At 39.1% G+C, this 26,653-nt stretch overlaps 1 protein-coding gene across 1 annotated transcript in view; it reads left to right on the top strand.

Annotated features, from left to right (window-relative positions):
* The window catches only part of LOC124717295 (1,5-anhydro-D-fructose reductase-like), a 76,621-nt gene that overhangs the window by 10,845 nt on the left and 39,123 nt on the right, over positions 1–26,653 (top strand). Inside the window, exons 2-4 of the mRNA XM_047244110.1 lie at positions 5,296–5,463; positions 10,221–10,409; positions 19,776–20,021. Coding sequence (XP_047100066.1) covers positions 5,296–5,463; positions 10,221–10,409; positions 19,776–20,021 — 603 coding nt within the window. The remainder of the gene's footprint in view (positions 1–5,295; positions 5,464–10,220; positions 10,410–19,775; positions 20,022–26,653) is intronic.

Here is a 26,653-nt window from a genome sequence, read left to right as displayed (position 1 = left end):
CTTTAAAAGGATCTTTTGGTTTACAGGGTCTTCCAAAAATTTTGCGCTTGTCTATGGCTGGACCAAAAGTGAATTTTAAAGTTTGGAAGGCCTTGAATAATGAGGTAAAAGAATTTTCTGAAAGCACGGAACTCTTACAGTTAGTTAGTTGCAGCCTGCATGTAGTTCATGGAGCTTTCAAAACTGGCATGTCGCAAACAAATTGAGAAATTGCACAATTTTAAGAGCCTTATATTATTAGTTTCATTATTCACCTGCACAAAGAAGTCAATATACAGAATATACAGCCTCCTCAGATTTTCCTTTGCATTTCTGTGGCACAAGCTGGATCGAAAACGTGAATGTGGCAGAAGGTCAAAATAAAATTCTCTCTAACTCAGCGAGTTTAAAAACCTTATCAAAAGACAAATTCTTACATCCAGAATTTGCGTTTTTTTGCTGCGACTGCTCGTGCATTTGAAGGTTTTTTACATGATTTCCAAAATGATGTACCTATTGGACCTTTTTGTAGGAAGCAAATACACGGGGTTTCACAGCAGTTATATCTGTAAAGCAGTCTCAGAAGGTTGCCATCCTACCACACTGCTGATAGGTGTTTCTCCTCCATACACTACAGAGCCGCAACACGATCTTCTCACATATGACCTACATTCAAATGCAGTGTTTGAATGGGAAGCATGTTGTGTGACCTCACCCTATACAGGGTGTTACAAAAAAGTACGGCCAAACTTTCAGGAAACATTCCTCACGCACAAATAAAGAAAAGATGTTATGTGGACATGTGTCGGGAAGCGCTTAATTTCCATGTTAGAGCTCATTTTAGTTTCGTCAGTATGTACTGTACTTCCTCGATTCACTGCCAGTTGGCCCAATTGAAGGAAGGTAATGTTGACTTCGGTGCTTGTGTTGACATGCGACTCATTGCTCTACAGTACTAGCATCAAGCACATCAGTACGTAGCATCAACAGGTTAGTGTTCATCACGAACGTGGTTTTGCAGTCAGTGCAATGTTTACAAATGCGGAGTTGGCAGATGCCCATTTGATGTATGGATTAGCACGGGGCAATAGCCGTGGCGGGGTACGTTTGGATCGAGACAGATTTCCAGAACGAAGGTGTCCCGACAGAAGACGTTCGAAGCAATTGATCGGCGTCTTAGGGAGCACGGAACATTCCAGCCTATGACTCACGACTGGGGAAGACCTAGAACGGCGAGGACACCTGCAATGGACGAGGCAATTCTTCGTGCAGTTGACGATAACCCTAATGTCAGCATCAGAGAAGTTGCTGCTGTACAAGGTAACGTTGACCACGTCACTGTATGGAGAGTGCTACGGGAGAACCAGTTGTTTCCGTACCATGTACAGCGTGTGCAGGCACTATCAGCAGCTGATTGGCCTCCACGGGTACACTTCTGCGAATGGTTCATCCGACAATGTGTCAATCCTCATTTCAGTGCAAATGTTCTCTTTACAGATGAGGCTTCATTCCAACGTGATCAAATTGTAAATTTTCACAATCAACATGTGTAGGCTGACGAGAATCCGCACGCAGTTGTGCAATCACTTCATCAACACAGATTTTCTGTGAACGTTTGGGCAGGCATTGTTGGTGATGTCTTGATTGGGCCCCATGTTCTTCCACCTACGCTCAATGGAGCACGTTATCATGATTTCATACGGGACACTCTACCTGTGCTGCTAGAACATGTGCCTTTACAAGTACGACACAACATGTGGTTCATGCACGATGGAGCTCCTGCACATTTCAGTCGAAGTGTTCGTACGCTTCTCAACAACAGATTCGGTGACCGATGGTTGGTAGAGGCGGACCAATTCCATGGCCTCCACGCCCTCCTGACCCCAACCCTCTTGACTTTCATTTATGCATAAATGAAAGTCAAGAGGGGCATTTGAAAGCTATTGTATCATGGCTGTGATACAATACGCCATTCTCCAGGGCTGCATCAGCGCATCAGGGATTCCATGTGACGGAGGGTGGATGCATGTATCCTCGCTAACGGAGGACATTTTGAACATTTCCTGTAACAAAGTGTTTGAAGTCGTGCTGGTACTTTCTGTTGCTGTGTGTTTCCATTCCATGATTAATGTGATTTGAAGAGAAGTAATAAAATGAGCTCTAACATGGAAAGTAAGCGTTTCCGAAAACATGTCCACATAACATATTTTCTTTCTTTGTGTGTGAGGAATGTTTCCTGAAAGTTTGGTCGTACCTTTTTGTAACACCCTGTATACAGAATGCAGTTGATGTTGATCCTGCCTACTTCATCCAGTTGTCATTAAATGCTAAAAGTCTGCATATCCATTTGACTTGTGTGGCATGCTGTTTTGTTTGGTACTGAAATTTTAATGCCCAGAAATGTTGACAGGTCTTTACTTTTTCAGACAGTGTGTAGGCAGCTGATATTGGTATTCATCTACATATTTGTCAGTACATCTTTCCCAGTGTCTCAGTTAGTAGGACTTCTTACCATTCCATCCACAAATGGAACGTGCAAAGGATCATTGCTTAGACCTCTCTGCGTGCACTGTGAGTGATCTAATCTTGTCTTTGCTGTTGCTATAGAGGGGTTGTAAAATAGTCCTAGATTCACCACTTAAATTTTGTTCTTAAGACTTCAGAAGAAGAATTCCACACAATATTTTGCATCCACCTTTCGGCGCATGTCAGTTCAGTTTTTGCGGCATATGACATTATTTAACTTTTAACAATGTAGGAAAAGATAGATTGCTACATACTGTAAAGATGACACGTCAAGTTGCAGACAGGCACAATTAAAAGACACTTACACACAAGCTTTTGGCCATGGCCTTTGTCAGAGAAAGAAAGGGAAACACATAGCATTCATTCACACAAGCAAACACTCCTCACGCACACATGACTCGAGTTGGTGGTTGGGTGTGTGAGGTGTGCTTGCTTATGTGAATGAATGGTAGGCCTATGTAGATCTCTTCCTTTTTCTTATGAAGGCTGTGGCTGGAAGCTTATGTTTAAATGCATTGCAATTGTGCCTGTCTGCAAATTATGGTAAGAAGCTACCTATCTTTTCCTACATTGTAGATGTTCCAACCTGAACTTTCAATAGTTTGACTATTTTACCTTTGTTAGCTAATAATTCTCTCACCCCTCAAAAACGTGAGAATTTTTGCACCTTCTCTTGACAAAAGAAGATTTGTTTCTGAATAATGAGCATTTATGCCAACAAGGGGATTCTTTATTCTGGATAAGTAGTGGTAACACAAACTGTGCCTGCAGTGACCAAAACATGAGTAGCTGGGTAAAGATCACATAAAAAAATTAAATATTTATGGACAACAAATGTCAGTCCAGGAGTGACTCTTTCTACTTCTCTAATTTGTTTACACAGTTTTGTTTTCTTTTCATTGCCTTTTGTGTGAAATGAAGAAGAAAGAATCCTGCCAGTTCCAAAGATTTAAGACGTATTTAATTTTTTTTTATAAGAACATATACTGAGCAAGAAAAAATTTCATCCTCCCTTATTTTTTATTGTAGAACTAGTTTCATAACTGCTTTGGCTTCCACAGCCAGAGTCAGCTGACATGAAAGTTTTCTGAGTATTGTACCATGTCATAACATTAAAAGATTTACTGGAAAAAAACAATGTTTTGGTGACAGAGTGGCCTTTTTTGGGTGGACTGATGTGCTTTACCTTTGAGGAGTCACTTATATTTTGTCATTGCCACTCACTGAGCTTGACATTACATCATTATTTGGGAAGGTCCTAGTTGTGATTGGTCACTTGAGGCAGAAGGAGTGGAAACTTTATTGTGATAGGTTGCTATGGTGGACAGGGTGGGGACGTGCTGTTGTCTATTGGTCAGTGACAATTTTCACGTAAGGTAAGCACACTGCTGGCAGCAGTTTGTTGATTTCTTGCCTATCTCAATTCCTTTTGTTTGTTGCCATGGCTGATTGGATTGATTTAGGGCTTTAACTATTGGCCATGAATGTTGTATGCAGTATTTTTGGAGCATGTGTTAGGTTTTGAGCACCACTATGTGCTGTACATAGGTGGTCAAAGAACAGACAACTGAGTTCTTCTCCACAGCAGGGGGGGTGGGGTTTGGTGGATTTAGCATGCAAATAGTTGTGCATATGTGTAGGCTTCTGGTATAGTCTCTGCGGTAGTGTGCCATCCATTGTCCTGCATACTTCCACACCCCGGAGTGGAAGTGCTCCACTCTTCTCTACCTCGAGCATGAACTGTATCTTCCTCTGCATTTTATTAAAAAATTCACAAAACCTGTGTAGATCTATTTCGGCAAGAGACCATGTAGTGACCTTATCATCCACATATCTTAACCAGCATTGTGGGTGTAAGGCAGCTGAACAAAGTGATGTCACTTTGAAGGCCTCCGGGAATACATCTGCTGCTAACGGGGATCAGGAAAAGCCCGTTGCTAAGCCACCTGTTTGCTTGTAGTATTTTCCTTGCCATTTTAAGTATGTTGAAGACAAATGTAGCTCATCGAGGTCACATATATATATGGTGGTACATGCTCTTGTAGGATCAGACAGTTTCATCTACTGGCAAGTTTGTGAATAATGACTTTACGTTCATGCTGACCGTGATGTCTGTAGGTAAAATTATTTATCTCTTTACACATTCTATGAAGTGCATCAGGTTCTTCACACAAGAGTCTGTTTTGCCAGCTAGAGGTCTTAGTTCACAGGCTAGACATTTTGACGAATTACATGTAGGTGAATTGATTCCATTCACTATTGGCCTTAAAGGATAATTTTCCTTTTGTATCTTTGGCTCTCAGTAGATTCTAGGAGCAACTGAGAGTCTTGTAATGCATCCCTTGGCTGTGTCAGTGTCAGCTCTGGAGTTCCTGATTATTAGTTTTCTTACATTATCTACTTTTTAATTTGAAGAAATATGATCCAATATTTCACAACCATGACAACGACCTCACTACTGTTTGCCATATTTCTTTTTGGTTTAGAACAAACATGCCTGATGTTTATCACTGCAGTGCTGATTGATAGCTGTCTGATTATCCAGATTCAGTAATAAAGATATCTGTTAGCTGAATGATAAGTAGCAGTGTTAATTGTAAACAGGTCTCTTTTCTTAACTGACTTGCATAACTGCCATTATTTGACAAGTGTGAGTGTGATCTTGTACATATTAAGATAAGGATAGCAGATAAAGAGTCCAGTTGTACATAACCTGAAAATAATCATTAACATACTTCTTCAAAAGTAAATTGCTGCATGCAAATTATCACACTACCGTTGATGTTACAGGCACTGGGAGATGATATAGAGAAGGCGATAGATGCAGCACTGGAGATTGGGTACAGACACATAGATACAGCCCAGAGGTATAACAATGAAGCCCAAATTGGGAGGGCATTGAAGAAATGGCTTGATTCTGGAAAAATCAAGAGAGAAGATCTTTTTATTGTCACAAAGGTAAGACGTTCTCAAATTGGTCATCTTATATTATCGGGTAACATAGTGTGAACTTCCAGAAAGGAGCATATTAAACTAGAAGTGAGTGAAGAAAATATATGCAGAGACTGTGGAAGAAATAAAAAGTCTCTTAAAAGTGCTGCAGATATATATGTGGGATGTTTTGTTCTGCCTTATTTTACAGGTTAAGAAACTGTAATGTAGCTGATATTAAGCTGTATGGTAGTGATCAGACATCAACATCAGATTACCAGAAGAAAAGAGGATTTCCACTGTGAGTTAAAGAACTTGACACTTATTCAGAAAGGGGTAAAGTATGCTGGAACGAAAATTTTCAATTCCCTACCCAACAGCATCAGAAGTATAAGGAGTAGTACATCAGTATTTAAATGTAGCTTGAAAAATTATTTACTTGAGACCTCACTTTATTCACTAGAGGAATTCTTTCAGAGAAATAAGTAAAACCCAGATTGGAAAGATGTTTTTAAATTTTTTGACACTGTTTACTGTTAAACTAATGTAATAATGCCCTAATGTAAAAATTCCTGTTTTTCTCATTTCCATTTTTGGGTCACTTTTAAACCCAAAGTGGGAAGTTTTGATTACTGTTCAAGGTTAAAATAGATGCAATAATGCCCTAAATATGAAACTGCTATCTTCACATTTATGTTGACTAGTTTTTTAAGCTAATAAGTATGACTTTTGTGCACTGTTATTAATACTATAACAATGTCTTTATTCTATGTGTTTTATTATGTACGTTGACACGTTCCACATCTGAGTGACTTGCTCACATGTACAGATCTATAGAACAAGTATATAAATAAATAAATAAAATATCATCACTCAAGAAGTTTTCACTGTAGATGAATAATGTAAGCCTTATGATTACAGCATTAAAAGGTTAAAATATAATGTAAGGACTGCCTGCCAATAAGATATGACAGCTAAGTTCAACCATATCAAAGAACATGACACTGCACAGAAACCTGAAAACACTAGCCTGTCAAGAGCAACAGCTTTTAGTAAAGCTAATTTCACATAATTTGTTGACTATTATGACCATGCTATAAATTCAGATGATTTCACCACAGTGTGAATAAACAACATGGACATTGTAGCTGGTTCATTGTGTGCTGAAATGAACTGCTCAAATATGAACACAGCAAAAACAAACAGTTATCCAGATTTTTGAGCTGTGGTCCTAGGCTTACATCAGAAAAAGCAATGAACTGAAAACAAGCATAAGTTATGGAGACCTGAAGATGAGGACGTCTGGCATTTCTGAACACAGCAGCAGAAACTGAAACTGCAAGAACGAAAAAAGTGAAACTATCAATATTAACTGAAAATAACTTAATTGAACTGGAAACTTTTAAAACATTAGAAAAAACTGATAGATTGGAAGAAAGAAAATGGAATATTAGAAAAAATTTTAAATGCAAGGCTTTATGAAAATTTATATTGGATAAATCTTGTGATAGCGAACAAGGTGAAGCTCTTTTACAAGATAACTCTCATTATGAAAATGTGGACTTGAAATTATGCCAATTTAAGGATGGCAAACAAATTCTTTCTTATTTGTGGAGTTTATAGAAAAGAGCAACAAAATATGATGAGGGCCTTTTTTTCTTTTCAACCTCCAATAGGCTATAAATAAGACAAGTTCATAGAAAACAATTATTTTATTACCAAAAGTTTTGTACACTTATGGTTACTTTTCAACATAGTCACTGAAAAGACTGAGGCATTTATCATACCTGTGGACAAGCTTTGGAATATCCTCTTCAAAAAATGTTGCTGCCAATGATTTCAAATGAGCATTGATGTTGTTTTGAAGATCTTCGTTGGTTTGAAAGTGCTGCCCTCCTATCCATGTCTTCAGTTCAGGGAAAAGGTTAAAGTCACTGGGTGCCAGGTCAGGACTGTACGGTGCATGACTGAAAATGTCCCATTGAAATTGTTCAAGGACCCGTTGGGTTGTGCTAGCAGTGTGTGGACGAGCGTTGTCATGGCTCAACACAATTCCTGAAGTCAGCATTCCTCTTCGTTTGTTTTGCATGGCTCTCCACAAACATCATAAAGTTTCACAATAAGCATCTGCCTTGATAGTGGTTCCAGTCTGCATAAACTCTACAAGCAACACGCCTTTTCGGTCCCAAAATGTGGTGGCCAAATCCTTTATTTTGTTGAATGTTAGTTTTTTTTTGGTTTGTTTGGTGAATTTGGGTGCGTCCATTGTTGTGATTGCCATTTTGTTTCCGGTGTGTTGTATTGGATCCAAGTTTCATCTCCAGTAACTATTTATTTCAAAAGTTCTCTCCTTCATCGTGATAAAGGCTAACGAAATTCGAAGCTGACGCCATTCGGTGACTTTTGTGGGCATCCGTCATCATTTTTGGAACCCAGCGAGCACAAAGTTTTTTGTAGCCTAAATTTTCAGTAACAATAGAATGTACGATGGATCTTGAAACTTCTGAAATTTCCATAGACAAAGCAGCTATTATGAACATACAAGTTTCTCTAACCATTCTGTCAACTTGTTCAACATGGTCGGCTGTAATGACAGACTTGTGTCCTTGGACCTCTTCATTGTGCAAGTCATTGCAGCCATCTTTAAGCTTTCAGCACCATTCACACACAACACTGTCAGTCATGAAGTTATCATCGTACACTCGGCTCTTTGTCCGATGAATTTTTGTTGCACTATTCCCTCCTGCTTGCAGAAACCAAATTACACTTTGTGATTCACACTTGGCGTGAGCAACAATGACGGCAGCCATGTTTACATGGCTGTAGTGCAATGCAGACTGATGCCTTGAGGTCAGCAATGGCAGTAGCCTACAGTGCATGTCCACTTTCTGCCGCTTGCGTAGCTTCTATACTAAGCAATCGGAGGTTGAAAAAAGAAAATGGTCTTCATATAAGCAGTGGAACTGTGTACAAGTAATTTTTCTGCTTTGTATCCATAGGATATTATAGGTCTATTACACCAATAAAATGTTGTTTAGTTGGTTTAAAAATAAAAAGAGCTGTAGTTGTTTAGGTGTTGAAAGGTGACCCACTCTTTGTTGAAATGTGCGTCATCTGCACTAAACACATTGTAACTGAAATGTAAACTTTGGCCTTTTGCTTATTACTTGGAAATACAGAGGCACATTTTCAAGAAGTGTGCAGGAAAATATAAGAAATGTACACTTTGTCAGTGTTGAGACTGCGGCTGAAGAACATTTGTACAAAAGTACACTGCAAAGTGTCAGAGTGCATGCTCACAATCACAAAATTCAGTTGCATCTGGATATGCCAAATCTAAAAGCATATCTAAAACAATAATTGGTACAAGAGAAGACAAGGAATGATATGTGGTGAAAAGAAAGGCTTTGTTTTATCAGAGCAGAGTTAGAAGTGGGACAACTCCAGAAGATGTCATTAGTTTCTGGCAAAAGATCTTTCCTAAGCATAACAACTTTATTGCTGAGAAGCCTGAAACTAAGGGGCTTAATAATAGTTTCAAAGCAATGTTGACTCTTAGCTAAGAGATAAAGTAATCGATAGCATTATATGGCCCAAAAAATTATGAAAAAGCATTTTTTATTCCATAGAAGACCAACCTCCTTGTAAAATAGGCTCCCTTGTCACAGGCAGGTACCAAGAGCAATTAACAGGAGAACATTCACAAGTGTCAGTGAATGATCTTGATGAAACTTGGGTGAGTAGAGGGGGTAAAATAGTGCAATACATATTTTTTGGTGTTTCTTTTCAGAACATGTATATGATTTGTTTATCTTGTGTAGTAACTCTCAATCCCTCTCTCCTTAAAAAAGATAAAGCCACAATCACATCACACAGCTACATGTAGAGAAATTCTTCTGTAGAATAGGAGTTGCCAAGCAGGTATAATTTCAGTTTGCGTTTGAAGTTAATTTTATTACCCATTAAATTCTTTCAACACATATGTTTATGTCCGAATACACGTCATTGCTTTTGGTATCACTCTGATGATACAGTGAGGGCTAGTATACAGTAAATCATTCCACCTTCTAGTATTATGTTTGAGAATGTTACACTTCTTTTCAGACTGATTGCTTACTGACAACAGACTTCATACAGCAGTAAATGTACTGTGAGACTGTTGTCAGTGTACCAAACTATTTAAAGAGCTTCTGGAATGAACACCACATATTATCCTTATTACACATGCCTCTCTGTGTTGTACATTAAGATATTTGTGAGGGATTTGCTGTTTTCTCTTAAACAACAAATGTGTAAGACTTTTCTACCACTTTCGCACTTTGTTTAACAACCTATCCTAGATGAGGGTTTTCTCACTGTGGATCTACAGAATAAAAAGTACATCTAATCTAAATGTTGCATTTTGCTCTCATAGCCACAGGAAAGGGCAGCCAGACACCTCCTTTAGTGTGGTGTCATGCAATGGACTGCTCAGTTGCTATCATGAAGAGCAGGTTTCTTCATAAAACACATAAAAGGAAAATATGTACTAAAGAACTGGTGACAAGTATTCCCAGCTGCTTGAACAATTTGGAATGGGAAGTCCTGGGACTTACTTTTCAACTTATTCTGATATCTCTCATCTGTGCAGTGAAGATTTTTGTGAGCATCTGATGGGAAAATAATTTCAAATGGTATACATACAAGCAAAATAAGTTGTCTTCATGAGCCTGCCTACTTTGTCAACCATTGAAACTAGCTTTGTTTTCCAGTATTACTTAAAAAAGAATTTTCCTCTATTTCAGCTGCCATTGACAGGAAATCGTGCAGAATGTGTGGAGAAGCACCTCAAGCAGTCACTGCATGACCTGCAGCTAGACTATGTTGATTTGTACCTCATACATAACCCGGTCGGTTTCTATGACGTGGATCCAAAGGATAATGGGAAAAAAATGGTGCCAGATATGAACACAGACCATGTCAGCCTGTGGAAGGTTTGTAAATAAGGTGTCAAACTTTTTTGTAGATAATCTGTAGAAAGATGATTTACCGGAACATTTGATTTATTTTGATTACAATGATGTGATTTTAAAATACTCACTCATATAATTGCAAAACTATGGATGTTGAACAGTCTTACGGGTGGAAATTTAGCTCCTGAAATAGGCATCACACGTTGCTTGAGAGTTGCTTAAAATATCTATAGGTTAAAAGAGAATCGTACTTAAACAGTCCTGTACTGTGATGTTTCATACTGCTTAGGGTTCTTAGGAATCCTAAAGAATAACAGACATGGTGTCCTGTTTTTGTGGCTACTGTAGCTGCTCATGATTTGCACACTCCCTGTCGTATAGTAATGTAACAGTGTTAGGTTTAGTCTTGCAGAGTCTGCAATACACACTTTTAGTACACTTCTCAATACATTGTGTGGAGTATTATGTTGCCATATAACTTCCATTGTGTCACAGAGATGCTAAAAGCACTGAAGTGGCAGATAATTGAAGATAGATGCAAACTATCCTGTGAAAGCCTAATTAGAGTGTTTCCAGAACCAATTTTAAGTGAGTAATCTAGCAGTATATTAATAACCCCTACATATCACACCCATAGGGATAATGAAGACAACATTACACTAGTGACAGCACACACAGAGTTGTTTAAGCAGTTGTTGTTGTTGCACTCCATATGTGAATGGAAGAGATGAAACAGTGAAGGTAGCACAGGATCAAATAGATAAAAAGATAAGGACAGGTAGGAATCCATGGACAATCCAAGAGATGTTGAATTTAACCGATGAAAGAAGAAAATTCAAAAATTCAGCAAATGGTGCAGGTGAAAGGCAATAGAAATGTCTAATAAATGAGGCTGATAGGAAGTGCAAAATGCCTAAACAGGAATGGTCAGAGGACAAATGTAAGGATTTAGAAGCAAATTTCACTAGGGAAAAAATAGAGACTGCCTACAGGAAAATTAAAGAGGCATTATGGAAAAAGAGAAGCAGTTGTATGAATATCAAGAGCTCAGATGGTAAACCAGTCTAAAGAAAGAAGGGAAATTGAAAGGTGGAAAGAGTGTGCGGAGGATCTATACAAAGGATGTGAACTTGAAAGCAATATTATAGAAAGGGAAGTGGACGTAGATAAAGATGAGATGGACGATTTGATACTGTGAGAAGAATTTGACAGAGCACTGAAAGATGTAAGTCAAAATAAGCCCCAGGAATAGGGGATGTTCTGTCTGAATTACTAATAGCCTTGGGAGAGGAAGCTATCTGGTGCACAAGACGTATGAGACTGGCAAAATATCCTCAGACTTCAAGAAGAAAGCAGTTTCTGACAGGTGTGAAAACTACCAAACAATCAGTTTAATAAGTCACAGTTGCAAAATACTAGCACTAATTCTTTACAGCTGAATGGAAAAACTGGTAGAAGCAGTTCCCGGGGAAGATCAGCTTGAATTTTGGAGAAATGTAGGAACACACAAAGCAATACTGATCCTACAACTTACCTTGTAAGATAGCTTAAGTGAAGGCAAACCTACATTTATAGTATTTGTGGACTTAGAGAGAAAGCTTTTGACAATGTTGAGTGGAATAATCTCTTAGAAATTCTGAAGGTAGCAGTGGTCAAATGGAGGGACAGAAAGGCTACTTACAATTTGTACAAAAACCAGGTGGCAATTATAGGAGTTGAGGGGCATGAAAGAGAAGCAGTGGTCATGCAGGGAATGAGACAGGGTTCTCACCTATCTCTGATGTTATTCAATATGTTCATTGAACAAGCAGTACAGGAAACAAAAAAAAATTGGAGTAGGAAGTAAAGTCCAGGCAGAAGAAATAAAAACTTCGAGGTTTGCCAATGACATTGTAATTCTGTCTGAGATAGCAAAGGACTTGGAAGAGTAGTTGAGTGAAATGCGCAGTGTCTTGAAAGGAGGATAAGATGAACATCAACAGAAGCATGAAAAGGATAATGGAATATCACTGAATTAAATGCTAAGGGAATTAGATTAGAAAATGAGACTTTCAGAGGAGTAGATGAGTTTTGCTGTTTTGGCAGCAAAATAACTGATGCTTGAGGATATAAAACATAAACTGGCAATGGCAAGAAAAGCATTTCTGAAGAAGAGAAATCTGTTGCCATTGAAAAGAGATTTAAGTGTTATGAGGTCCTTTCTAAAGATGTTTGTCTGGAGCGTAGCCATGTATGGAAGTGAAACTTGGATGATACACACTTTAGATAATAAGAGACTAGAAGCTTTTGAAATGTGGTGCTACAGAAGCGTGCTGAAGGTTAAATGGGTCAGTCATGTAACAAATGAGAAGGTACTGAATAGAATTTCGGAGACAAGGACTTCCGGCAAAACTTGACCAAAAGAAAGGATCAGTTGATAGGATACATTCTGAGACATCTAGGAATCAATAATTTGGTATTGGAGAAATGTGTGGGTTATAAAAATCATAGAGGGAGACCAAGAGATGACAACTGTAAGCAGATTCAGAAAGATATAGGTTGCAGTGGTTATTCAGAAATGAAGAGGCTTGCACAAGATAGAGTAGCATGGGGAGCTACATCAAACCAGTCTTTGGACTGAAGACCACAGCAGCAGGAGCAGCAACAACAACAACAACAACAACAACAATAAGGGAGATGAAAATTTAATTATAATGGGGGAATGGAAGAGTCAAGGGACATAAAAAGGAAGCAGTGACTGAGAAGGTAGTGAGACAGGACTGTTATCTACCCCAATGTTATTCTGTCTGTGCACTAAGCAAGCACCAGACGAAAGCAAAGGAAACTTTGGAGTAGGGGTTAAAGTCTAGGAAGAAGAAACAAAAACTTTTGAGGTTTACTGATGATATTGTATTTCCATCGTAGAGAGCAAAGGACTTGGAAGAGCAATTGAACAGAGTGTACATTGTCTTGAAAGAAGGATATAGGATGAACATCACAAAAGCAAAACAAGGGTAATGGAACATAGCTGAATTAAATCAGGTGATGTTGAGGCAGTTAGGTTAGGAAATGAGACAACTGAAAGTAGTAGGTGATCTTTTCTATTTGGGCAATAAAATAAGATGATGGCTGAAGCCGGGAGGATATAAAATATGGGCTGCCAACGGCAAGAAACATGTTTCAGAAGAGGAATTTGTTAACATCCAATATAGATTTAAGTATTAGGAAGTCTTTTCTGAAGGTATTTGTCTGGAGTGGTAGCCATGTTAGGAAGTGAAACATGGACTATAAGCAGTTTAGACAAGAAGAGTTGAAATGTGCTGCTACAGAAGAATGCCAAAGATTGGGTGGGTAGATCATGTAACTAATGAAGAGGTACTGAACAGAATTGGGGAGAAAATAAATGTGTGTCACAACTTGACCAAAAGAAGGGATTGATTGATAAGACACATTCAGAGACATCAAGAGATCACTAATTTAGTACTGGAGGTAAGTATGAGGGTAAAATTGTAGAGGACAGCCAAGAGATAAATACAGTAAGCAAATTCAGAAGGATTTAGGTTGCAGTTGTCACTCTTAGGTAATGAGGCTTGCACAGGACATGGAGAGCTGACTCAAACAAGTCTTCAGGCTGAAGACCACAACAACAACAATTGTATGTTGTTTGATCTTTCTATCCCCCTCCCTCCCTTCCCTTCTCACATATTTACCACATATAATGCACCTATCTTCCCACTCTTACTAACTCTTGTTTGATGTTTTTGTCAGTAATCTTCATTTTGCATTTTACCCTATCTTCCACCTTAAGCTCTTATGTTTCCAGATTTCATCCAGTGCAATCCACAACCATCTTTCTTTCCTTCTTGTCCTGTCTGGCACATTATGGGTGACTTTTCTGTAACTTTCCCCATTTCCTAAACCTAACCAGTCTTTTCCACTGACCCCTCACCTCTCTTCCTCCCCTTCAATCCTTCTGCCAGAAGAAGGAGCCACTGACTCCAGCTGCTGGCATTGGTGAGTAGATTTATCTATCCAATTATATTATGTTTCCAAAATTTGATTATTTTTGTTGGTTTAATATGATTAGCTAGATTAATCAGTTTTTCATGTTTAACATTTGAATATTTTTTCAATAGGTTCTAATCCAGTTATAATTCTCTTGAATACTAAAGGTAATGATTTTTCTCCACAAGTTATAATTCTTAATGCTTGGTTCTGGGCTATCTCTAACGTGCTGATATTTCTGGTGGTAGCCATAACAATTGCTTCACTACTGTGTGTTAGAATTGGTCTTATGGAGGTTGTGTAAGTGTTGTTGAGCAGTGTTCTTGAACATCCCCATTTACTACTGGCTAATGTCTGCAGTACACTGACTCAGCTTTTTTGCTTTCTCAGCACTTTTATTTATGTGGGGCTGCCAGTTTAATTTTTGATCCCTACACATGCCAAGTATTTAGGGTGTTCAGTCCGGAACCGCGGGACTGCTACGGTCACAGGTTCAAATCCTGCCTCGGGCATGGATGTGTGTGATGTCCTTAGTTTAGTTAGGTTTAAGTAGTTCTAAGTTCTAGGGGACTGATGACCTAAGATGTTAAGTTCCTTAGTTCTCAGAGCCATTTGAACCATTTAGGTGTTTGTTCTGCTGTATATACTGCCCTTCAATTTTTAGAGTTAATTTTGGGTGAGAGTGACACAAAGAAAGTATTTTCTAGGAGGTTTTCCAAGTACATATTTATTTCCATAAGGTTTTCATGTGACCAATCCTTGGTGCAATTTGTTACTTGGTTCATTTTATGATATTTCATTGCAGTTTTATCTGCTGATACCACCTGAAATAGTTAAGGTGACCACTAGCAACAAGCAGGAAATCTATGTTTGTGTCCCAGTCTGGCACAAATTTTTTATGTCATCATTCCGTTCTACAGTTGGGTGTCACCTATATTCGCAGCTGCGAATACATTTTCAGGTCCATTTTGTTTGATAATTGTTTCCTTTTGTCATTTGGTAATGAAATCTTCTGCATAAATGTAATTTTTACTTCTTCTGTTGTAAATATGTATCAGGAGAGATCATTGATGAAAGTATTGAATAATTTTCACTGGTCACTGCACTTTGAGGAACTCCCTTCTTGGATTTGTTATACATATTTAGTTAATGCATTGTTTATCTTAGTTTGGTATAACATTCCTTGTGTGAAGTCACATATCCAGTGCAATATTTTCCCACAAATGTTTACATCTTTCAGTTTCTCTAGAAATGTTGCCCTCCATGTATTAACATTGGTTCCATTAAAATCAACAAGTAATACCAGGGAAGATTTCTTGTTAATCAAGGCATCTTTTATTTCTCATGAGAAGTTTAAAATTTGATCGGTGGTTGAATGGAATTTTCTAAATCTTTGTTAGTTCATAGAAAGAAGTTCTCCGCTTCAATCAAGAATTTACAATCTTGTCCATAGTTTCCTGTTATTTTGATTGTTAAAGATATGGGCCTGTTCAAATGGTTCAGATGGCTCTGCGCACTATGGGACTTAACATCTATGGTCATCAGTCTCCTAGAACTTAGAACTACTTAAACCTAACTCACCTAAGGACAGCACACAACACCCAGTCATCACGAGGCAGGGAAATATGGGCCTGTAATTGTCCAAATTATCTGCTGGTTTCCCTGATTTTAATTTAGTATAATGATACTCTCTTTCAATAAGGCAGGTATATGTGGTTTCAATGTTTGGTTAATTAATTTCAATAATGTTTCCACTGCAACTGGACCAAGATGTTCTGAGAACTCAGGCATGATGTTGTCTGATCCACCTTTCTTCCTATCTTTTAAACTTGAAACCACTTGTGCAAGCTGTTCTCTAAAGTAAAATCATCACTTAATAATTTATTAGATATATCTCAATGTGCTTTGGTGTATAGAAGCTTCATGATTTTCTCTTTCTTTTTGAACTATTTAGGTACATCTTTAAATCGGGAATATAATTTGCTTTTGCTTTATTTTGATCTGTATATAATCTGTATGTAATACAGAGCTTCTCAAGTTTTCCAATGAATTTATGAACATTGCCACTGACATTCTGTAGTTTTTCTGTTTTCAGTGAGATTGTTGAAAGTTTGTCTTTTGGATTAATTTATTGTCTTTTTAAATTTTTCTGTTATCTGTCTCCATTCTACCCCATCACTTTCTTCATAGTTAATTAGATGTATATCTGAATCCATTATCTCAGTTTATTCAGGTATAGATTTGAATGAATTGAAATAATATATTTATGCATCTGCATTTTGCTAAAACAAAATTGTCAAATTCAAAAGAATAGTAGTTCAATATTGTAATACAGTTTTTGTTTGAAATTATTGTTTAGAAGTTACAGTGTAAAATATCAAGACTGACTATTGAAATGATAAACTTACTTATAGTTAGTAATGTATAACATAATTTAAAAAGTAATAAGTTGTATCAAAACATTTAATTTTAGAGTTGAAACATGCAGAAATGTTAGTAATAAAATAATTGCATAATTTAATAGAAATTTGTCTAACTCAAAAAAATTGTTATAATTTAATTCTGTATGAAATTTTGTATAGAAGAGAAGTTGTGTTAGGAAACAAATAATGTCAACTGTCTACTTCTTTATTGTAAAACCTACTGCCCAAGTCAATTTTTTGTGAACATATAATTTCCCATTATATCTCTGAAGAGTATGAATTCTACTAACATTTTTAATATAATGAATTTTTTTGTTTTGATATAGTGGTGCAAGGCCAAGAAAATTAGTTACAGCAGCTGTTGTTACTTGGCCACAATTAGATGAAGTTATGAGTGTGTTTCTAGTGTAGTTGTTGAGAAAATGTGCATATAGTTAATCAAGTTGAAACAAAATGTTGTATTAATTGAGGTGAAAATAACCTCAAAAATTTTGGATAACATAAGTTACAGGTGCTGCAAGTTTGTGTTTCATACTTTAGTTTTTAAAATATGAGCTGAACATATCAAAAACCCCTAGACAATAATCATATTTCATCATATAAGTAAATTTCTGTAATCATAATTCAGTATATTCATCTTATCTTAACATTAAAACAATGAAAATAATCCATATTTGACAATATAATGTAAATGGCTAGATAAAAAAATAAAAAATCTACTCACCAAGCACCAGCAGCAGAGCGCGCGCACACACACACACACACACACACACACACACACACACACACATATGCAGGCATGCACAAAAAGGGTTGACTTTTGCACGATTTAGGAGCCAGTGGCTCCTTCTTCCAGAATAAGAGTTGAAGGGGAAGGAGGAGGACTGAAGGAATAAGACTAGAGAGGTTTAGGAAAAGGAGTACAGTTTGGAAAAGCCATCCAGAACCCTGGGTCAGGGGAGACATACTGAATGGGATGAGAAGGAAAGACTGGTTGATGAGGACTGCACCAGATGATATTTGAAAACCTGAGAACTGGAAGGTCTACAAGTAGCCAAATATAATCATGTCCAGTCAATGATCAGTTTAGTTGGACCAGAGGAGCCAGTCCATTCCGTGTAAGCACAGCTACCAACATCATGGAGCCACCACCATCTTGCACAATGCCTTGTTGGCAAGCTGGGTCCCTGGTTTCATTGGGTCTGCACCACACTTGAACCCTGTCATCAGCTGGTACCAACTGAAACTGGGATTCATCTGACCAGGCCACAATTTTCCAGTCGTCTAGGGCCCAATCAATATGGTCACGAGCACAGGAGAGGCACTGCAGGCGATGTGCACTTGCATCATTCGTCTGCTGCCATAGCCCATTAACGCCAAATTTTACCACACTGCCCTAACGGATATATTCATTGTACATCCCACATTTCTGTGGTTATTTCACACAGTGTTGTTTGTCTGTTAGCACTGACAGCTCCTGGTCGCTAAGTCAAGGACATCGGACACTGTGTTGTCCGTGGTGAGAGGTAATGCCTCATTGTTGGTATCCTTGGCACACTCTTGACATTGGGGATCTCAGAGCATTGAATTCCCTAACAATTTCTGAAGTGGAATGTCGCATGCTTCTAGCTCCAACTACCATTCTGTGTCCAAAGTCTGTTAATTCTCATTGTGCGGCCATAGATCAACTCGGAAAGTTTTTCTCATGAACCACCCTGAGTACTAGTAACAGCTCTGCCAATGCACTGCTCTTTCATACCTCGTGTATGCAATAATACTACCATCAGTGTATGTGCGTATCACTACCCAGTGTCATTTGTCACCTCTGTGAACTTTTGTAAAGAAATTATGTAATAATGTAAAAGGCTAGTGCTGCACTATTCATTCATTTCTCTCTTCCAGTCATTGCACATGCATCACACATTGAAGACAGATTTTTTTCACAGTGTGAGACTGCATGCTCTATCATCTGACATCAGGACCATAACGGCAGTGTTCGGTTTGCATTTTATGTACTGTAAAGTCCCATTTACTGGCCTGAAAAACTGTCAGCATCCCTCTTTAATGAGTAAAATGCTGAGTTCAGGAAGAGGGTAAGGTGTTAGTATTGTACACTGCATAACTTTGGGAGAAAAGGGTTTCCAGGAGAAAAAGAGAAAAGAAGGAAGAAACATAGTGTCAAGATGTTATGAGACATGACAGACATTTTATTGCCACTATTATGACATACTTCCATTAATATTTTGCCAAACCCCTACACTGTGTTAGCCAAGTAAATGTCCACTGTATGGGATGTATTCCTTAAAAGGTACTTTTAACTGCCTGTTAATAAGTTTCACTAATCTCTTGAATCTCCTAGGGCAATTTATTGTACAGTTTTATTCCTTGGTAGAAAATGTTGTTTCAAATTTTATTTTATTCTCTCTTGGGAAATATTAGTTCATGTAGATATTTTTCCATGGTCATGGGCAGAGTTGTTTGTACACTATTTATAAGGATTTATGTAGATGTGTACAAATGATTAATAAATGTTGGCACATAGTATAGCTAAAATCATCAATGTTTTGAACAAATCTTTATGATGAGCTCAACTAATAATTTTGGTTAATATTCTTGTTGTTCTTTTATGTACCAGTAGTTTGAAAACTGTGTTCATGTTTTGTGCATTTGTTCCCCAGTAACGAAATCCATAGCTAAGAACTGAGTGTGTGTATAATTAGTATGTAAATAAAAGAAACTGGCTTTTACACACTGATGACAGGACTCTGTGGGCATAACATGTGGCTGACATTCTGTATGCAAATAAGTCTGTGTGTCCACACCAATTCAGCTGAGAATCAATATTCACTCCTATAAATTTGCATTTGTTACACTGTCTGCAGAGGTGCCATCTACATTTAATTTACTGGGTCATTTTCACTCTCAAAACTGAAATTCCCCATTTATTTTCTATACATTCACTGTTATTTATTGTTCTCAGGCGATGGAGGCACAGGTGGACACAGGCCGCACTCAGTCTATCGGGCTGTCCAACTTCAACTCGAGGCAGGTGAAGCGCATCTGGCAGTCGGCACGCATCAAACCCGCCAACCTGCAGGTAGAGCTTCACGTCTACTTCCAGCAGAGCCAACTGCGCGCCTTCTGCCGGGCACTTGACGTCACCGTCTGTGCCTACATCCCGCTGGGGTCGCCAGGCGCGCGGCCTCCTGGTCTCACGGCGAACACTGTGGATGCTAGCAAGTATGTAGCACTTCATTTTCTTACAGTTTGTACAACAGTATCACACAAGCACTTCATAGTGCCGTAACAGTTTTTGACAAGCCAGTGGTCATTTGTGGGTATGTAAGAAGAGCAGAAAAAGAACCATCTGGGGAACATTTTCCCATCCAAGTGACAAATTATTTTGGTGCTCTCCTGTCCCCTCTCATGTCCCTCAGGCATCAGGTTCCTGTCCTTGGGCTCTCGGTAAGATTTTAAGCTAAGTCTAGTGATCGTGTAAAAGGGTTGTTTTCTCTTTTAAAATAACTTTTACGTAGACAATCTTCTCTAACCCATATAAGTTTCTTAATCTTATTCCAGTACTGAATATTAAAAGAAGAAACAATTTCCATTTAAGCTAATTCCTGAGATTTTTAAAAGCTTGTAGAGAGAGCAGAAAGGAATTCACCTATTGTATCTTTCTAGCATAAATACAAATGTGCTGTGTATTAAACTGAGTAGAAATAATAAAAATATAACATTTTTGTTATGTATCTGTAGTTTAATAATGTCACTTTTTAAACTCTATAATTTACAAATTATTTCACTTTCCATTGGAAGATCTGGGACAGACATACAAAAATTATCAACTTATTTTATCTTGATGTGTTAAGCATTGGACACTTTTTTACTGCAGAAGTTCTATGTTAAGTGTCAAGAAGACAAATTGGTATATTTCAGGAAATTTGCCATGGAAGTGGCCAAAATTGGTAAATGTGATCAAACTTTTTATGTATCAAACTGAAAAGAAAAACACAAATTTGTGTGTGATACAGAAAAGAGAAACTCTGTGAATGAAGTAATTTGTGGACAGCACATGGAAAACCTCCTTTAGTGTGTATGGTTGTACAGTAAATTGTGCCATGTAATATGCTGAAGTTTTTTTGGTCATCAGTCTACTGACTGGTTTGATGCGGCCCGCCACGAATTCCTTTCCTGTGCTAACCTCTTCATCTCAGAGTAGCATTTGCAACCTACGTCCTCAATTATTTGCTTGACGTATTCCAATCTCTGTCCTCCTCTACAGTTTTTGCCCCCTACAGTTCAATGTATTCTTTCCACCTATCTGCTCTCTCCTCTGCATTTAACATTGGAATTCCCATTGCACTCTTAATGTTACCACCGTTGCTTTTAATGTCACCAAAGGTTGTTTTGACTTTCCTGTATGCTGAGTCTGTCTTAGCAGATGTCCTATCATCTTGTCCCTTCTCCTTATCAGTGTTTTCCACATATTCCTTTCCTCTCCGATTCTGCGTAGAACCTCCTCATTCCTTACCTTATCAGTCCACCTAATTTTCAACATTCGTCTATAGCACCACATCTCAAATGCTTTGATTCTCTTCTGTTCCGGTTTTCCCACAGTCCATGTTTCACTACCATACAATGCTGTACTCCAGACGTACATCCTCAGAAATTTCTTCCTCAAATTAAGGCCGGTATTTGATATTAGTAGAATTCTCTTGGCCAGAAATGCCTTTTTTGCCATAGCGAGTCTGCTTTTGATGTCCTCCTTGCTCCGTCCGTCATTGGTTATTTTACTGCCTAGGTAGCAGAATTCCTTAACTTCATTGACTTCGTGACCATCAATCCTGATGTTAAGTTTCTCGCTGTTCTCATTTCTACTACTTCTCATTACCTTCGTCTTTCTCCTATTTACTCTCCAACCATACTGTGTACTCATTAGACTGTTCATTCCATTCAGCAGATCATTTAATTCTTCTTCACTTCATCGTATCATTGATATCCTTTCACCTTGTATTTTAATTCCACTCCTCAACCTTTCTTTTATTTCCATCATTGCTTCCTCAATGTACAGATTGAAGAGTAGGGGCGAAAGGCTACAGCCTTGTCTTACATTCTTCTTAATACAAGCACTTCGTTCTTGATCGTCCACTCTTATTATTCCCTCTTGGTTGTTGTACATATGTATATGACCCGTCTCTCCCTATAGCTTACCCCTACTTTTTTCAGAATCTCGAACAGCTTGCACCATTTTATATTGTCGACGCTTTTTCCAGGTCGACAAATCCTATGAAAGTGTCTTGATTTTTCTTTAGCCTTGCTTTCATAATTAGCTGTAACGTCAGAATTGCCTCTCTCGTCCCTTTACTTTTCCTAAACCCAAACTGATCGTCACCTAGCGCATTCTCAATTTTCTTTTCCATTCTTCTGTATATTATTATTGTTAGCAGCTTCGATGCATGAGTTGTTAAGCTGATTGTGCGATAATTCTCGCACTTGTCAGCTCTTTCCGTCTTCGGAATTGTGTGGATGATGCTTTTCCGAAAGTCATATGGTATATCGCCAGGCTCATATATTCTACACACCAACGCGAATAGTCGTTTTGTTGCCACTTCCCCCAATGATTTTAGAAATTCTGATGGAATTTTATCTATCCCTTCTGCCTTATTTGACTGTAAGTCCTCCAAAGGTCTTTTAAATTCCAATTCTAATACTGGATCCCCTATCTCTTCTAAATCAACTCCTGTTTCTTCTTCTATCACATCAGACAAATCTTCACCCTCATAGAGGCTTTCAATGTATTCTTTCCACCTGTCTGCTCTCTCCTCTGCATTTAACATTGGAATTCCCGTTGCACTCTTAATGTTACCACCGTTGCTTTTAATGTCACCAAAGGTTGTTTTGACTTTCCTGTATGCTGAGTCTGTCCTTCTGACAATCATATCTTTTTCGATGTCTTCACATTTTTCCTGCAGCCATTTCGTCTTAGCTTCCCTGCACTTCCTATTTATTTCATTCCTCAGTGACTTGTATTTTTGTATTCCTGATCTACCCGGAACATGTTTGTACTTCCTCCTTTCGTCAATCAACTGAAGTATTTCTTCTGTTACCCATGGTTTCTTCGCAGCTACCTTCTTTGTACCTATGTTTTCCTTCCCAACTTCTGTGATGGCCCTTTTTAGAGATGTCCATTCCTCTTCAACTGTACTGCCTACTGCGCTATTCCTTATTGCTGTATCTATATCGTTAGTACTCCTTAGTACTTCCGTATCCCACTTCTTTGCGTATTGATTCTTCCTGACTAATGTCTTGAACTTCAGCCTACTCTTCATCACTACTATATTGTGATCTGAGTCTATATCTGCTCCTGGGTACACCTTACAATCCAGTATCTGATTTCGGAATCTCTGTCTGACCGTGGTGTAATCTAATTGAAATCTTCCCGTATCTCCCGGCCTTTTCCAAGTATACCTCCTCCTCTTGTGATTCTTGAACAGGGTATTCGCTATTACTAGCTGAAACTTGTTACAGAACTCAATTAGTCTTCCTCCTCTTTCATTCCTAGTCCCAAGCCCATATTCTCCTGTAACCTTTTCTTCTACTCCTTCCCCTACAACTGCATTCCAGTCGCCCACGACCATTAGATTTTCGTCCCCCTTTACATACTGCATTACCCTTTCAATATCCTCATACACTTTCAACATCTGTTCATCTTCAGTTTGCGACGTCGGCATGTATACCTGAACTATTATTATTATTATTAACTATCGTTGTCGGCGTTGGTCTGCTGTCGATTCTGATTAGAACAACCCAGTCACTGAACTGTTCACAGTAACACACCCTCTGCCCTACCTTCCTATTCATAACGAATCCTACAGCTGTTATACCATTTTGTGCTGCTGTTGATATTACCCGATATTCATCTGACCAGAAGTCAGAAGTGTGTAGACCATTTTCAACCACGACATTCGAATTGTGTTTGGAGTCGGTTCTCGTGTTCGACCAGTAGTTGTGCATACTCTGGCAGAATTGTTGGGATGCAGCTGTGGACAAGTGTGTACTAGGCTAGACATCTCTTCCTAGCCACATCTGCAACTTTTTCTTAGTATTTGTAGAGCACCTAATTAGGCAAAACATCGTAAATACACTCCTGGAAATTGAAATAAGAACACCGTGAATTCATTGTCCCAGGAAGGGGAAACTTTATTGACACATTCCTGGGGTCAGATACATCACATGATCACACTGACAGAACCACAGGCCCATAGACACAGGCAACAGAGCATGCACAATGTCGGCACTAGTACAGTGTATAGCCACCTTTCGCAGCAATGCAGGCTGCTATTCTCCCATGGAGACGATCGTAGAGATGCTGGATGTAGTCCTGTGGAACGGCTTGCCATGCCATTTCCACCTGGCGCCTCAGTTGGACCAGCGTTCGTGCTGGACGTGCAGACCGCGTGAGACGACGCTTCATCCAGTCCCAAACATGCTCAATGGGGGACAGATCCGGAGATCTTGCTGGCCAGGGTAGTTGACTTACACCTTCTAGAGCACGTTGGGTGGCACGGGATACATGCGGACGTGCATTGTCCTGTTGGAACAGCAAGTTCCCTTGCCGGTCTAGGAATGGTAGAACGATGGGTTCGATGACGGTTTGGATGTACCGTGCACTATTCAGTGTCCCCTCGACGATCACCAGTGGTGTACGGCCAGTGTAGGAGATCGCTCCCCACACCATGATGCCGGGTGTTGGCCCTGTGTGCCTCGGTCGTATGCAGTCCTGATTGTGGCGCTCACCTGCACGGCACCAAACACGCATACGACCATCATTGGCACCAAGGCAGAAGCGACTCTCATCGCTGAAGACGACACGTCTCCATTCGTCCCTCCATTCACGCCTGTCGCGACACCACTGGAGGCGGGCTGCACGATGTTGGGGCGTGAGCGGAAGACGGCCTAACGGTGTGCGGGACCGTAGCCCAGCTTCATGGAGACGGTTGCGAATGGTCCTCGCCGATACCCCAGGAGCAACAGTGTCCCTAATTTGCTGGGAAGTGGCGGTGCGGTCCCCTACGGCACTACGTAGGATCCTACGGTCTTGGCGTGCATCCGTGCGTCGCTGCGGTCCGGTCCCAGGTCGACGGGCACGTGCACCTTCCGCCGACCACTGGCGACAACATCGATGTACTGTGGAGACCTCACGCCCCACGTGTTGAGCAATTCGGCGGTACGTCCACCCGGCCTCCCGCATGCCCACTATACGCCCTCGCTCAAAGTCCGTCAACTGCACATACGGTTCACGTCCACGCTGTCGCGGCATGCTACCAGTGTTAAAGACTGCGATGGAGCTCCGTATGCCATGGAAAACTGGCTGACACTGACGACGGCGGTGCACAAATGCTGCGCAGCTAGCGCCATTCGACGGCCAACACCGCGGTTCCTGATGTGTCCGCTGTGCCGTGCGTGTGATCATTGCTTGTACAGCCCTCTCGCAGTGTCCGGAGCAAGTATGGTGGGTCTGACACACCGGTGTCAATGTGTTCTTTTTTCCATTTCCAGGAGTGTATGTACCGTGAGACTGAATGCTGCCTGCTGGCATTGTGGACACATGATGTGGTAAATAAAGTATACTAGTGCCCAAAAATCAAGTATAATCATGAAAACATGAAAATGAAAGGAGAGAAGGTGAGCAGTCACCCAACGTCAATGTAAATATTTACCTGTTAACCCTGATCATTTGTTCTGCATAGGAGAGCAATACTCTGTGCTGCGAGTAGTGGTATAATTGAAAGATGAACATGAACAGCGCACGAGAACATTCATGTCTCAGTCTTGTTTGTCCATCCATAGTGACCATAGCATAGTCTCTTAGTGAAGTTGAGAACGTAACACCACAGAGATGCCACTGGGACCCTGTCTTGTAGGGTGGAATACCTGGCCACCTGGTAGGTGCCAGACACTTACTGAAACATCGGTATCTTTAAATGTGCCACAAAGTGTCACTTTGAGGCTTTGGCGATGCTTTTGAGATACAGGAAATGTTCATTGTAGGCCAAGTTATCAGGAAAGGTATTAAAAAAGAATAATTATGATTTTTCTGTCATAAAATACTTTTATTTGTTGCTTGAGAATATAACAGTTTACAAATAATACTATAAATCAAACTTAAATAGCCCAAATAAACTTTAAAAAATACCTAATACATAAATTATATATAAATGTAACCTACAAATATTTAAATTTATTCTTAAATGAAGGAAACTTACTTTATGAAGGCATAGAGCCTTTACTAATAAAAATTAAGGAATACAGTAATTTGCCTGATAAGACAAACTTCAGAAAATTTCTTTATGAAGGCATAAAGCTTTCTCTACTGAAAAACAACTAACCTACTTTTAAAAAATTGGCTAAAATTTTTTAAAGGACTGTATGATGTCCTTTTGTTTTCCGCAGTGCACTCTGCATCTTGATGCTTCATCATGAAGATGATGAAGGAACAGTAACTCTATTACCAACGCATCTTGTTGTTCAAAATACTGAAGGACAGTTTTGACAGCCTTTAGTCCCTCACTATATGATATTTTAGTGTGTTGTATGGCAGAGTCTTGAACATCAATGTCTTCATGATTTTTGTGGATTTCTTTGTTAATTGTGACAGCAGCAATAATTTCTGAATCGAGCATAATGCCTTGCTCAATACCAGTCTTTAACTACTCTTCAACTTCATTTTCATCGGCTTCTTCACATCCAGGAACTTTGTTCATGAGGTTGATTATGAACTCATTCTCTACATGATCCAGGAATGAACTAGTGTTAGTGACTCTTAACTCATTCCAGGAGTCCACCATCCATTCA

This window comes from Schistocerca piceifrons, chromosome 9 (genome assembly GCF_021461385.2).
Source record: "Schistocerca piceifrons isolate TAMUIC-IGC-003096 chromosome 9, iqSchPice1.1, whole genome shotgun sequence".
Taxonomy (NCBI): Eukaryota; Metazoa; Arthropoda; class Insecta; order Orthoptera; family Acrididae; genus Schistocerca; species Schistocerca piceifrons.
This window is presented reverse-complemented; position numbering and strand designations above follow the sequence as displayed.